At 40.6% G+C, this 15,846-nt stretch overlaps 1 protein-coding gene across 29 annotated transcripts in view; it reads left to right on the top strand.

Annotated features, from left to right (window-relative positions):
- LOC110469629 (uncharacterized) overlaps positions 1-15,846 on the top strand; it is a 217,000-nt gene that overhangs the window by 97,212 nt on the left and 103,942 nt on the right. For 25 of the 29 annotated variants that reach the window (XR_014955509.1, XR_014955507.1, XR_014955510.1 and 22 more), the window contains one exon: positions 9,434-9,501. Coding sequence is in view for 3 of the 29 variants with exons in the window: in XM_085579916.1 (XP_085436042.1) it covers positions 9,434-9,460 (27 nt within the window). In the remaining 26 variants the exon portion in view is untranslated. Of the gene's footprint in view, positions 1-9,433; positions 9,502-10,003; positions 11,647-15,846 lie in introns of all 29 variants that reach the window. The other 4 variants (XR_014955505.1, XM_085579910.1, XM_085579913.1 and 1 more) reach the window with 1 other exon arrangement.

A 15,846-nucleotide genomic window follows, 5' to 3' on the forward strand; every position in this document is an offset into this window, starting at 1 on the left:
CTGGAAGCTGGGATGATATAAATAGTTGCAAAATAATAAGACATTTAAAAAATGCTTATTGTAGCTAATCTGAATTAGTTAAAAATTGAGTGTGCCACCCTCATATACATGTCATCAAAAAAGCTCAGTATCATCAATCAAAATCACCTAAGTCCCAAGTACTTATATTTAAAACCTGCTGACACTAAAAATACCCTCTTCATTCTTCACCTGCCAGAGCAGGCCATGTAAACAAACAGACCTTGTCTAATAATAGTTGCAGATGCTCAAAAAGTGTTTATATTTACTATCATAAGCCTCAAATTTCTGCTCACAAGCCATGTGTTTTCTTTCCTGATGCTTTGCTAAATATATAGATTTTTAATAAAATCTTTCTAAAGATTCTGTGACTCATGTAGAGCTTCAGCTCATTTTAATATAACCCAAACTCATTAATATAACCCTCCTCATTCTGTAAGATCTTTATAGCTACAGGTCCATGATTAATGAACCTTAATTCATTTAGTTCTCCTTCCTTTTGCTTCATGTATGTGTGTGTTTTTCCTTGCCAGCCAGACAAATTGTAGTAAACTGGGCCCTTTTTGTCCTATTGACAAGAATTCTCTTCCTTCTCTTTTCACCTTTGCATATAATTCTTTAATGGGTCAGTCTTCAAATGCAAATTTGTTAGTTACCTTTTTTTATTTTATAACTTTGCCTACCTTGGAAAGCCCTTAATCCATTTTTTGCCCTCCTCCAAATGAGTAGAGAAACTTACATGTGAAATGGGGCAAAAAAAAAAAAAAATCCTAAATCCCAAATGAGAGGAAATATTCAATAAAAATTGAATGCAAGAACAAACACTTGTTTTTAATATATTTTTCCTTCAAAAATACCTAGATAGACAAATATTTGTCTGAAGGACCACTGCAGGCCAGCCCTTGGGTGGCTGGGGACACCTTGCCTTGAGCCTGGAGTATCACAGTGTACCCAAGTCATGCAGTCATGGCAACAGTCCTTGATGTGCAGTTTCCTGCATTAATCATCTGTTTCCTGTAGCTCTTCTTTCCGTTTAAATGCTTCAAGTACTTCTTTACCCACCCCAGTTACACTCAAGGTAATCCCAAAAGGAATAAATTTGCTCCAGATTACAGACATGATATTTGCTTGATGTTATGTTTGTGAGTGGACAACAAATGGATGCACTACAGAGAAACTGATATAAGTGGACTGCTTTGTGATTGTCATTAAAAAAGAAACAAAACATTTGCTTTATTAGTTTTAAATCTAATGCAATAGAATTGTGGTAAGGAGGTAGCAATTAGGAGACACTCTACCTGCATGCACATAAAAACCCATGTTTCTCTCTCTCAAAGTAATAGGAATGGGATCAAAGGCTGTTACAACTATTTGGATGTAACAATAACATTCAGCCCTGCTTTGTAACTGCTAATGGATTTCTTCTCCAACATGCCTCAGAGAAAATTATTTTCTTTGCTTTAGTGAGATGAGAAGAGACTGAGAAAGGCTGGGAAAATCTGTTTGTCTTACCAAGATATAAATCAGTCAGATCAGCCTTTGAGCCAGCAGAGTTTAAGGCAGGTTTAAATTGTTGCTCATGAGATATGAGGTTTCACAGACAGTTATAGAGCTGCTCTGGAGGGTCTTCATCCTCTCTGGGTACAGAGTAGGGTGAGGAGGCTCCATAGCAGCTGAGTGGCAGCCAGAGGAGCCCTGAGCAAGGTTCCTGGTCCAAAGCAGGGCTTTCCAAACTGATGTGCATACCGCTGGTGGGACACTTCCAGATGGCAGAGGAAGGCAACTCCTCCATTCCTGTGTGAAGCTGCTTGTAAAGCTATGGGGTAAGTATTTCCACATAGATGCTGGAAGTGATTCCGTGCCTTTGTGCAGACTCAGTTCCTGCCTGTAGCCACTGACTGGCAGTGTGGAGGTGCCCACACAGTGAGGAGCTGTCTGCTGAGAAGGTCTGTGAGGAGAGACTACTTAGGGCAGTTTTCTGGACATCTCTTTGCAGATTCTTCATTAGTGTTGCACAGACTATTTGTTTTCTTTCATGGTTTTGATTGTACCCATTTTCTGATCTTGCCCTAATTTGATGATAATTGATTATTGAAGTGGTGCTATTCTTTCAGCAGAGAAAGAGGTCACACGGTTCTAACCTTTGGGAACCACACAGACACTCAGATATTTCAAGGACAATATTTTTCAACAGTGATCTGCATTTCTATTACTGAAATGCATTTGTTTCTGTAGGGGTGTAGCAGCCTTGCTTAGCACGTGATGCTCAATGTACACATGAGGAAATGTAGAATATAATTAGGTGAAGATTATTTAGCTCTCAAAGAGGGTTACTTTACCAAAAATATCCCTGAACCTCTGGTGATCATCAGGATCTTTGTTTTATATCTTGTTGGTACATTGAACCTGAATGACACAGATCTCCCATACCACTGGCATTTGGCCAGGTCTGTGGAAAGTTACTGCTACTAAGTGTAGTAAAGAAAGTAACAATAATCATGTATTTTTTGATGGAAGAGAGTTTGTAGTCATTAATTTCTATTAGTTCAACTCTGCCTTTCCATTAGGACACTAAATGACTTCTTTACATTTCTGATTTCTTTCTTCTACATTCATTTTAGGTTCTTTTATGGACATAACCTCTGTGTGTGTTTATCATTTCATATAATAGCACGTTTCTGCCCAGAAGGCTTCTACCCACCAAAAACCACTTCCATACACTGAGGCTACAGAAATTCCATGTTCTGTCCCAACATTGATAGGTCTGATAAGTCTGAAGGATGTAGGATGCAAGAAGGAATGTTAACTCCAGTGCAACATCTAGGCAGCTGTTAGTGCCTGAGCTGACCACACAGAGAATTTCAGTTTCACATGGTACATTGTAAACAGAGCTCCTGTTGGGGCACTGTAGCCTGTGGAAACAATCTTCTTATCCTGCAGCTCCCAAGGCTATCTTGCTATTTATCTGGAATAACTGATAAATCAATTATGCATCAACATAACTCATAAGCAAGCTCTAATTTCTGGAAGTAGTCTGGGGCAAAGGCTTAAGTTTTTGGAGAAGTGCCTCTGTGTATAGTTGATACACCAAATTTGCTGCTCTTCTGACTCTCAAGGACACATAACTGGAGTCTGGGGACAGGTTTGATTTTGCATTAGTTTGTTTTTGGAGAGATTGCCCAGTCCAGCAGTCAGAGGTCAGGATGCGAAGCCAGGAGCCCGAGGCTTTTCCCTGCTCTGCAGCCTCCGAGTTTTGTCTCATGCCTCTTCCTCTCAGTATTGCTGTTGTTGATTTGGGGAGTGGTAGTCTTTACATTTCAGGCTGACCATTCAGAGTTCATATCAGTGTTCAGCAGTTAATGCTGTTTGAGTGTTTGGAAAATATGAAATCCCATTTTCTGAGAGGCACAGATTATAAAGCCAAGAGGCTCATCATCATCATTTTTGCTCATCAGACTGTGACCCATTTATTCAAGGTGAGTCTAAATCTAGACACTGGATCAAACATACCTGAACCCTGGGGAAGCTCAGTTCTAAATTCAGATCTGGGTGTGAGCTCATTCCCATCTCTGTAAAACTAGACAGGAACACAAACAAATGGTTTTGGAGAAAATTATAAATAAATTTATATATGATAGTATATAGGTAAAGTTTGAATCCAGAGCTGAACCATGTTCCGAACTGTCCCAACCACTATAAATAGGTTTCCATAAGTCCAGAAATTAAATTGTTTTCTGGCAAAGCTTACACGTCAGCACAGAACATTGTCCTCTGCAAGGTTACAGTGGCAAGTTGTCAGAGAATTTGATCCTCAGGATGCTGGTAGAATCCTGGAAAATCTCCAAAATTTTTTGTGCTGGAGATTAGGATCTGGTTTACTGTGTCTCTCTCCTGCTGTCTTTTTGTATCTCCTGATTTTAGTAAACAAGAGGGGAAGGAGAGAAAAGGAAGGAATTCATCACAGGCTTTGAATGATGCAAACAGTTTAATTAGGAAGTAATGTTAAATACAGTTTCCCTTCCTTTGCTGTTTTCCAGGCAGGATGCATCCTTAGGAAACAATAATAGAACTGGGGATTACAAAGCCTTTGCAGGCATTGCAGCCAAGTGGCAACACAGGAAAGTGATCCGGGGGCAGGCACTTGTGTAACGTGAGCGGAAGTTATTCAACATTCCTTGAGGAAGCACAGCACCAGCACAGCTCAGTAACATGACAAATATCTCTGTCAAGCTGTAAAGGAAGATAATGCTGGTTGCCATTTTGTATTGTTTCTCTTTGTGAAGTTTTGCTGATTTTGCTCTCCCCAGCCTGGCTTTGAAATAACAGCACAACTAAAAATAACCTCACATTTGGGCCTTAAAATGTCCCCGTGACACAGGGTCAAACAATAATGGGCATTTCCTACTCTGTAACCTTTGTAGCAGGCAGAAGGAAAAGTGTTCAAAAGGGGCATTGCTACAGGGGTCAACCTGAAACATTTGACCCTAAACTGGTTTAGTTCCTAAATTCTTCATCCAGGAGAAGGTCTGTGGAAGCCTGTGAGACACCAGTTTTCTGTAAACTGAATTTCCCCCTGTGCTATTTATAACTGCCCTCATGTTTCACTGTGTAATATCAGTATTTGCAAATGCCTGTGCAATTAAACCCTCACCAGCTGTGCTCTGGGAGCCAGGTCCTGGAAAACAGAGCCCATGATGCAGAAAGGCCACCTCAGCCTGAAGAGTTTGGCCTGTAAATTGCTGATAACCACTGGAATGGCTGGGAGTCGGAATGCCTGTGGTCTGATCCACAGCCTGCTGGTGAGCTGGGTGGAGGTTAGAGGGACTCGCTGCACTTGTGAACCTCAGTTTACCACTAGGATACTGAAATGGTGGGAAACCTCTCTTGAATACACATTTCTCATGTTACACTGGGTCTCTTTGGAATTGAAAAGGCATTGAGAAGTCATTCTGTTCTTCTCTTTTGGGGGTATATGCCACATATATTTTTCATACACTGATCTCTTCTCAGAAATTAATCGCAGGAAGAATGCCCTCATCGGTACATTCAGTGTTCAATAGCACTGGCGTTTTCAAGTGGTTCCTGTGCTTCCTCAATAGAACATTCCTCTTTTCCTGCTTCTGACTGTGGAAAAAGTGAATTCAAGGATGATATTATAAAATGCACCTAAAATATTGATCTTTGCCCCCTCCTCGCTGTGCAGAGGTCTCTTGAAATGAAAACTATTATTTGCCCGTGCTCTCTCTTTAGTCTTTGAGTACTGAATTTCTTTGTTCCCTCAATAGTATGCACAAGCCTAACTCTCCAGTCTGCCCACAGCTACTGCCCTTGAGCCCTTCAGAGGCTCTTCCTACAACTTAGTCTTTTACTTTGGAGATCCTGCATGACTTGGAGATATTCTTTGCTCCTGACTTACCATAAAAGTGATTCTTCCCACTCATTCTCTTTTGTATTTTCTTGCTGCTTCATCTGGAATGCAAATATGTACCAGGAGCCCAAACCTTCTTTTGAATTCCCCAGTATCACACGAAGGGTGATCAGGGTTGGTTTTCAGTGGATAATGAAGTTTTTGACTACTGACTTTTTTGTAGAAAATGTTGTGAAATCTGCACAGCTTCATCTTTTACATGAAAAACTAAGAAACCAAAGAATGAAATTTTTCTAGACCAGAAGGAGAAAAAACCTAAACAAACCAACAAACAAATCCTTGAGGCTTGGAGGGTTTGTTTCTTCTCCAAACCGACAGTTCTTCTCTTTGCTTTCATGGATATGTTTTTTCTGTCTGTATTTCTACTTAGACTTTTACCTATGTGGGACATCTTTTGTTAGGGCTTCAACATGTAGTTCAGGTCAAAAGAGTCACTGACCACTGCTGCATTTGTGCAGATTATTCTGTTTAACTTCTTGGCCAGTATGTGTGCCAGGATGTGAATTAATCCATGCTAAAACACTTTGGGTTCCCTCAAGTGTAAAAGCATCCATGGAAATCCAAACTCTTCTGTTCCCTGGTGATCAGCATTGAAAAATGCAAGGAGTCTAGTGGGATTTAAGTGATTTATGAAATACAAACCCCGATACCCTGTGGTGTGTATGGAACACATTGTCTCAGTCTTGGGAACACGAGGGATGCAGCTTTGCATGTTTTGGCAGGATGAGGGGAGAGGGATGGAGCTGATCCCCAGCTCACCTTCCAAACTGGGATCTGCTACCTCAGGGCAGGGCAGGGGAGGAATCACTGCAACAAGCAGCCCCATCCAACAACAGGGTGAGGACTAGGCTCCTGCAGGTGCAAGCTCTTGTTTCTAACTCTGTGTGGGGCACTATGATCTTGTTTTGCTGGAGACTCCAAAGACCCTAAAGTTAGCTCTGTACAAGGCTCCCAGAGTTTAAATAAATTCAAAATGACATGCCCTGCATCCTGAGGGGTCATACCATTATGCGTAGCATTTTGTGCAGAACATTCATTTCTGATGAGGGCTTTTATTGATGGCATCATTAGGATCTAAAGAGAGGGAAGATTGATTTGCTTTGACAGAGCATCAAATATTCCCGTTAGGGTATAAACACAATTTGCTAGTCATGCAGAGAATTGTAGAAAAATTAAAAATGAAATTATATGAAAAACATTTGTTTAAAAATCAGAAAAATTGCTTGGAGCCAGGTCTACTCAAGTTTAAGCTAAGTTTGTAGTTTGCAGCACAAAATATTGAATTAAATTGTTGTGCTGGTTTCTTACTCATCTGGTAAAAAATAATTCTGATACAACCGAAAAAAGAAAATCTGAGTTTGTTTCAAAGTGTTTCCACCTCATGACAAATGAGTCCCTCATGTACTCCTAAATTTATCTTTGTATCATGACAGGATGAAGGCTTTAATATTTGTGTTGTGACAGTAGGCTTTTCATCCAATTAGTACTTTGAATTATTTGGTTCTCATACCAAACTGTACATCAGATAATCAGTTTTTCTACATCAGGATGTTTTTCCATAATTTCCAAGCAGTCTGGGAGTTGGATGAGGTGAAGTGAGGAGGATGTATATCTGAGATGAGAATATCAGGCAAAAAATGATGTACATTTGGTTTTATAAGCCAGATTTTCTCATCAGTGATATCTGCTTTTAAATCTGCAGGAAAGGTGAGTGCACAGTTTGATTAAATATGAGCTTGAAAATGGAATTTCTACTTTTGAAACTGGGTTTCCTGTAAAGATGTACAGCTTCATCCAGGCCTGTTGATTTTATTTCACAGATTTGCATTAGGCAATGACTCAAATGGTTCAGGAGACCTTGGGCCTGACACTGACCCTGCCCTGAATTATCTTTTCTGCCTTGCAGTGCCAGGATGGAGTCTCAAAGCCCTGTTGCTCTGCACAAGCTGATAAAAGCACCACAGATTTCATGGGTCAGATTTACCTCAGTAGAGCAGAGCAACTTTCAGGTTACTGTGACTAGATTTTGTCCTACATTTTAAAGGAACTAACTGAGCCAGGAGAGTTTTCCTTTCAGTCACACTGAACAGAAGCACCTGAGAGATTCAAGTATGCAAGCCCTGGTTATTTTCTGTCAGGACTTGTTGCATTAACATTGAAGGACTATCCTTTAGCATCAGCTCCTGTTTTTCCCATATATGGAACAAGGAGAGCTCCCCATCTTTTGTAGTTCTGGATTTTGGGGGTTTATAAGTGATAAATTTCAAGCAAATAATGTGAATGAAAGATTTTACCCAGTGTGGAATATAATATTCCTCTTTAAAAAAAATAAAAGCACTATTTATTTAGACATGTCAAGGCAGTCATTTGGGTTATGAAAGAAATTGCTGTCTTCAAAACTGGATTAATGGCCCTTGGGGCTACAGAGAGAGGATGGTGGGGAGGCAACACGGTATATATACCAAGACTGAGAAAAATATACATTGAAGCTGTGCTGAAAATGCCTGAATTAATGTTTTCATTTGTTCTGCCAAGAGTCTTCTGGGATTTAATGAGAACACATAACCCACTCTGACTTGAATTGTCTGTGAGCTGAAGCCATGGCATTATTTTCACCACATCTCTTGTCCAGAGAGAGCTGCTTGTTGTTTTGGGATGGTGCTGATAAGCAAAATGAGTGCATTTAGCAGGTTTTGCTCATGGTATTTTCTGGGGGGCTACCTTTTTGGGGAGGGGTCTTTTATTCATGGGGAAATCTTCCAGTCAAGTCCACCTGTTGACTCCAAGCTGTTCTCCCAGTCAGTCAAATCCTAGGAGATCCTGATTTGCTCTGCAGTGGCCTTGACACCTCTTGGGCCAGCATAAGTAGCACCAGTCAAAAGATCCTCAACACACTGCAGTATCAATGCCTTTGGGCAGATGGGATTCTGGGTTTGATTCCTTTTCACCATGGCAGTTTTTCCTCAAGTTTTTTTTATTAAATAGCATGTATCTTATCTCCTTAATTTCCTGTGATACAGAAACATGGAAGAGTGTTCAGCATGAATCCTGTGCTTCATGAAAATGACCTGGCAATACTCCTTTGCCAGATCATTCTCACGCATTTCAAAACAAAACCGAGCATAAACTCTTACCAGTGAAACACTTAGACTGAGTTTATCCCTGGGGAGATGATGAGAAGCAAACAACGTGACAGTTGCTAATCACATTCTGTAATATATCACTGGAAGGCTCTGAGACACTGCAGCAAAGGGCACAGTATTCAGAAAGGAATAGGATGGCTTTGATCTGAGGTTAATTTTGGGTTATGCTGTGAAAAAAAACTCCAGCAAGCCCCAAACAAACCTTGCTCTGTTACAAAGATAGAAATTACTAAAGCATTCAAATTTAATTTTATGAACAGATAGCTCAGTAGATTCTAGGAACATGTAAAACCTGAGTAGCAGGGGTCCAAGCACATGAGTAATATGATTATGTGCAGGAGTTGAAAGCAAACTAGTAATTTGCAAATTCTCCAATAATTTATTACACATTAATTATTATTTATTTTGTATGCTAAACTAGATTTGTTATTAATTGTCCATCTTATTATTTATGAATTCATTTATTACTAATTCATTACTTCACCATTTGTAACCAGAACAACATTTCACGTGCAGTCAGTGCACCAGAGCAAATGAAAACCTTCAGTGACAGAGTCTGAGAAGGACATAGGATGCTGTGAGAAAACACCTCTGGTTGTCTTATCTCACTTCCTTCTCAGAGCAGGTCCAGTCAGAAAAAGATGCCCAGGGACTTGTGGAGTTTTTAACCTCTCCAAGGATGGAGAGTTGCCAGTCTTTCTGGGCTCTGACCACCCTTATGGTGCAAAGTTATTTTCTTTTATCCTGTCTAAATGTCCCATTGATTGGTTCATTTGTTTAAAAGACACTAACTTTTCCAGTTTTTGCTAGTCTAACACAAATTTCTGCCTTCTCTTTTTTATAGCTCTACCACAAAGCACTTGGTGAATAATTATGAAGCTTATAGGACAGCCAGGCTCTGGGAAATGACTGGTAAGTGCCACTTTTCAAGGCTGCATGATGCTCTGTAGCACATAGATTAGGATTCTCCCTCTAAATCATTTTTATTTGAATTGTTCTAACGTAAGTGCAGTTGTTATGTGGTGAAGGACTCCAATTAAGTGACAGATGCTTCACAAGCAATGTTATTCTAGCAAACTGGTGATTGGGCCAGCACATTCCAAAAACCAGTGCTGTTTTTAAGATCCTTAAAATACCAGGAACTGTATTTTTTTTAAAGGATATCTGGTATCCTTAAGATACCAGGAAGATACCTGGATCCTTAAGATACCAGGAACGCTCTTTGGGAATTTCAGGTTTACTGATAGCAAATATGACTCTTGATCTTCAGATCCATTTGTGGTCAGAGGTTTGGAAGGCTGAGTCCAGCAACACCTTTGGTAAATGTGCTGTACTCTGAAGGAGGTGGTGATACAAGATTCTGTATCAACTACGACTTTCGTCTTTTGTTTCTCTTACTCCTGGATGCTCAAAGGTGGAAAAACATGCAGAGATAAGAGGCTGTGGCAGGTGACCAGCAGCTCTCAGGAGAGAAGCCCTGGCCTGGCTCTCTGTGGTGGCAGATGGATGGCAGTGCAAAGCGAAAGGAAGAAACCCCATTTCTCACTGCTTTCATTGGATCTGCTTCCTTTTTCACATCTCCGTGTGTGGGGCAAGGGGGAGGGCAAGGAGGGGAGACAAGGGTGGGAGTTTCCTTCATGCTTCAGCAGCGGTGCTGAATGTGAGGGAAACAATAGCTGGTCTGAATCCAGGCATTCCCCTGGGCAGGGGCTGTTTGGGGAGTGAGTGTAGACCTGTGCTTCTCACAGGTACCACTGCCAGTGGCTGGAATAACTGTGGGGTATTTGGGAACCAAGAGAAAAACAGAGCTCTGTCCTAAATTTCATCTTCTGAGTTTTCATGGAAATAGATTTTTCTACCTCTGAATCATTTTCAAGACAAGGCTTAACACTCATCTGTCAGGATGGCATGTTCTTTTCTCAAATGATAGCTTTCAATTCATCTGAAGTACTGGAAGTGCATGTTGCACTCTCACGCACTCAAAAAACCTCCCCAGACCCTGAGTATTGTCACAGGAAGAGAAAGGTTCCTCTGCAGAGGAAATACATGCAGTCAGCTTGCTGGTAGTTGTACCACAAACCGCCTGAGCACCACACTGCCTTCTTTCCTCATCAGCTGTGATTAAGAGGCCTGAATTGCAGATAACTGCTTTGGAAAAATGCAGGGGAAGCATCTGCTCAGCACTGCAGACAAGTGCAACCAATGGTTCAGCACCAAAAATAATCCCTGCCACCTCTGCCTGACAGCAGGCAAGTTTTTGATCAGCTCTTCTCTTCTATTTCCCAATGCTTTCATTTCTCAGATAAACAATCTTGATTCCGAGGGAATCACTTGGGGAAAGATCATGCAAAACCAGCTTTTGTTTTGTAACATCTCAAAATAATTTGAAGTTATTGGAATTTACATTGGGTCTTTTCTGGCGGGGGAAAAGCTTTTTATAGTGAAAATGATTTTACAATATATGTGATTTTTCTCTGGCTCAGACTTGAACATAACAGTCTGAATATTGTCAAAACTGATTTGGACTGCCCAGGCAGCCTCTCACCAGCAGAATAGGCTCAGGTAGCTAATGATGAGCTGTGTCTTGGGATTCCAATAGTGTCTTCCTCCGAATAAGAGTAATATAAGTTTAGTCTTCTCATGGAGCCACAACCTTTGGTACCATCTGGCATTGTGATATACCAAAAAAAATGAGACCTAAATTAACTTTATTTGAACCCTTACAGGTTTCATTTGGGTCAAGTTCAATGTCAAGTCAAGTTATTTAAGGCTTGATTGTTCCAGATTTGGACCAGAAACACAGGGTGGAAAGGAGCTGCACCCTGCTAGCAGGTGGCTGGTGAGGAGAGACATTTCCTTTCAGAGGTCCTGCCCTTGTAGAGACTGATTTACACCTCTGGCATCCCTTCACAGTCTCCTTGTGTCTTGGTCCAGCTCTGCTGACCAGCTCAGCTTCTCTGAGGAATAAGTTTCTGGAATGTTCGGAGGAGCAGTTCCTCTTCCACCTCAGCTGTAAAGCCCAACATTTTGTGCTAGGCCAATCTAGGAAGCCCAAAGGTAGGAAAGAAAGTGCTTTCTACTCTTCCCTCCCAACCTCTACCTATAGCATGATTCTGAATGAGTATGAGCATTACTGCCTTTGATTTCTATTGTTTTGGGTTTTTTTCCTTTAAAGAGAGCCTTTTTCTTTCTTTCCCTCTCTTCTCCCTTCTTGTTATTAAAGAAAAAGATGCAGGAGAAGGGACGTGGGTAGAAGAATGTGTGATGCAAAAATCCAATTTTAAGATAACTATCTTTTTTGGAGAGGCTTGTGAGAAAAAATTTTTAAAAAACCACATGCAAAACGAGGCCTTTGTTTCTCTTGGGGCTTTTTTTGCATGATTTGAGATTAATGTTTTGGCTCTGTTTGGATAGGATAGTCTGTGTCTGTGTGCATACACAGATCAGGGGAACACATTACGTAGCAGCACAGAGACCTTGCCCTGCCACAGTGCCTGCTTGCACAAGAAAGTGGATTCTTCAGCTCCTACATCACTCCCAGCTTAGTCAGACATATCCTGCAGACAGCAGACTGCCTAATGTGTTGCTGTTTTGATTTCAAGGCTCTGAGGCCTGGCTCTCAGCAGCCTTGGACTGAAAAGGGACAAACAACAAACACAGATAACTCAGAGGATGAAGGAAATAAAGGACATATATGTATTTTTAAGGATATGGATGATGGGGGAGGAATTGCTGATATGGCTGTGAACTCTTGTGATATATTTAGAACCTTGGAGTAAAGCTCCAGTTCACTGAAGTCAGTAAAAATATTGCTGCTGAATTCACTGGAAACAATTCTTCTGTCCTCTGTCACAGGAAAGTATTAGTTGAAAATATACATCAACTGCACTTTCACATCTGTGTCCCCAGGGAATAAATGACACTGCACTTCCATAATGCTAACATACAAGCATATATCTTTCTAAAGATGCTCTCGTGAACCCTGAAAGCCCTGTCTTTTTTCTTCTTTTCTCAGCTTCCAGGTCAAGTCCTGGGTCAGGTCATAGGTGTTACCACTGGGGAGGAGGAAGGAAACGTGTCCTAATCACTCCAATCCAAGTCAGTTTTGTATAGGAATGGAGTGTTTTGGGATTCGGTTTTCTTTTGTTTTGTTTTGTTCTGTTTTGTTTTATTTTGATGGCTTGATGGGGTTTTTTTTTTTGCAATGAGCTGTGTTTTCTTTCTATTTTAAAAACAAAGCAAAGCGCATGTGAATCACATACACAGCCACCTTCAGCTTTACTGAAGCTCTCTGCAGCAGAGGATGGTTGACTTGAATGAATTCTCTTTACATAGTTAAAAACCACTTTATTTTATTATTCATGACTTGTTTCTTCCCTCACTCATGTTTCTCAGTTTTCTCTCTGCTTCATAGATGGGTAGTCATGCCAGATTGAGATGAGGATGTTATTTCATCTTGTATTAGGAAGCCATGTTGGGGCAAAAAAGCATGTCAGAAGGACAGAGGGCATTTTCTCAGATTCCAGCTATGTTAACATCCAGTGCCTGTCTTGTAAGAAGATGTAGAGAGCTGGTTTTCATAAAGTAACCAAATTGTCACTTTGAGGCTGTCTGTGAGTTTTTTTGGTCTGCAAAATAAAGAAATAGAAAATAAACTGCATGGGAATTTTCAGTATCTCTAATATTTTCAGTTAAACTGTTGAGATGTGTAGAAGTACTCTCTGCATATATGAAAATCATAATGAGTCAGTGTCCTTCAAGATGCAGCACCCACATTGATTAGAAAGATCACAAAGCTGGCCTGATGAAAAGGTTATGTATTCAGTTGCACATGCAGTACAACTAGGTATTAAAAATCAGGCTCTGAAGTATTTGTTAAAAGCAGATCTAACTCCATTGATGTCAAATGCACTGATTTTCTTTGGACAGAGATCTATTGCTTTAAGTTTATATTCAATATAAACATATGCAATAATAAATCTTAGGAGCACATGCTCAGATTATTTGATTTATAATTTCATTTAGTGTAAAGGTATTCCATTTCATTCCATTCTTGTGTTTCTCATTCCTCTGTAACAACCTTGTAAAAGTGACAGGAAGGCTCAGATCTTTGCCCGGCAAACAATATCTATTATTTGCTACATGAAAGTGGTACACAACTCTCTTAAATGTTCCCTAGCAGACTCTTATGGCATTCCACAATGTGCTTGCACTTGAACCACCTCCATTCATATCAGAGCCTTTTTATCCCAGCACACATTGAGCAAGCTGCTCTGAAGCTTAATTCTCCTGACCCTTCAGTGCAGTCGGATATTGTCACCTAATCCCCTTTTTTTCCTTCTGTCCCATGTGTGGTTTTGACTTCTTTCTCTTCTCAATTCATTTTTCCTCTTCCCTTTTTCTTTCCTTCTTATTCTATAATCCTCTCTCCAGGCTGCACATTCCAGAATTCATCCTTGCATTAGGGCTGCAATACAATGCTCTCCCAGTGTTAAAGGATTAGACATTAAGGAGACTGTGGCAACTCCAGCCTTACTTGCTGCACAAGGGGAACATAAGGGGGTGGAGGAGCTCCCGCTGAAAAGGAAGGAGTCTGAGAAAGAAGGGGGGGAAATAGCATCTTAGCAAAACTAGAGTGGGTGACAAAGAGGTTTGTGTGATTAAAAGTGATGCTTTCTGCTCAGTTTAACACTCTGGGTTGTTTCTGGAAGACAGTAAACCAGTTGGAAAGCAAGGTGCTGCACATTACACAGGTGTTGGTACATTAAATGCAGGGTTTTTTTAGCAGCCATCTCTAAGAAATGTCCAGTTTGAAGTTTGTCACGTGGTGGCATGTCATTCCAATGCATGAGGTGACACCGCTGTCTGAAGTGCCAAGGTTAATCAATAGTGCATAGATTTTTTTTTTTCATAGATAATTGTGCCTCTGACTTACAGATTTCCAAAGTTCATTCTACTCCCAGAGGAGGAGTCTGGGGTCTTAACCTCCAAATATTTTCTGCAGATTGGTTTTCATTTGTTTTCATTTTTCTGAAGAGAATGGCATTTGTTAAATGTCTCTTCTACTTTCCTTATTGGATTGGAACCAAATTATTGAATCAGAAAAAAAAGCATAATACTTTTCAGTATACATAGGTTCATAACAGTGTAGAAAACCATATTTTGATTAAATTATGGTTAATTTCTTTATTTGTCACTACTTCACCCCTGCAAAATTCTGCAAAAGCAAATTTAAGGCTATAATCGTGCTTCATTAAAATCAATCAGTGATCTCCAGAAGCTATTAAAGGATTAAATTATTGAGATGGGGTCATTCCTGAAACACGCAGACCTACTAGTGGAGCAGTAATTGTCTATTAGAATCTGTAGCATGACTCACAAAACCCTATAGAGGGCTTCTTGTTTTCCACCCAGGTTGTTTTGGTATTTTGGCTGATGGGGTGGGAAAACGAGTGTGAAGAAGCAAAGTTTTGCATTTTGCATGGGAGCTCGTGGTCATCCTAATCTATTACGGAAGTGAGGCCTGCAGCCATGGACCAGCTGCTGAAAAAGTTTTGACACCCAGACTCATGAGTCTCACCCTTGTGGCTGACAGTTTCATTGTTCCCGAGGAACGTAAGTGTCATGGGAGGTCATGGTTGCATTATTATTATTCAGCTACATTTGAATAAATGTACTTGGCTCTGTAAAGAATGCTACAGGCCTACTTACCCCGATGTTCCCCACAGGCATGTGGTGAGGCTTAAAGATTGTAAAGTGCTTTGAGTTCCTTGGAAAAAAAAAAAAAAAGCACTACATGAATGCAACAGATTCCCATTTGTTCATACAGCATCTGGTCCCACATCAGTGATGTTATGATATACGGGATCAGACCCGGAGTGCTGTACATGTGTTGGATTATTCACAAACATAAACGGAGATATGGCCCCAACCCCAAAGTCTCTGCAGTGTAAAGACCTGACCTGGCAGCCTACCAAACACACCTTCTGCAAGGCACTGAGTGTGCTTTTTAGCACCCAGCAATTAAGGGTGAGAATTGAGACTTGGAGCAGACAGGGAAAAATGGCACAGGCTGAGCACTGGGAAGATCAGCAAAATCCATGCCGTAGGAAGAAAGTTGCAAATCTTGAAATGAAGGGTTGTTTTGGGTGCAGCAGTGATGTTTTACACTGTACTTTGATGCTTTACGTTTTCTTGTAGAAATATGTTGTGAGATTTTGATGAGAACGGAAGAACTGGAGCAGTAGTAGTGAGACA

This window comes from Lonchura striata, chromosome 5 (assembly GCF_050655825.1).
Source record: "Lonchura striata isolate lonStrDom1 chromosome 5, ASM5065582v1, whole genome shotgun sequence".
In the NCBI taxonomy this organism is placed as follows: domain Eukaryota; kingdom Metazoa; phylum Chordata; class Aves; order Passeriformes; family Estrildidae; genus Lonchura; species Lonchura striata.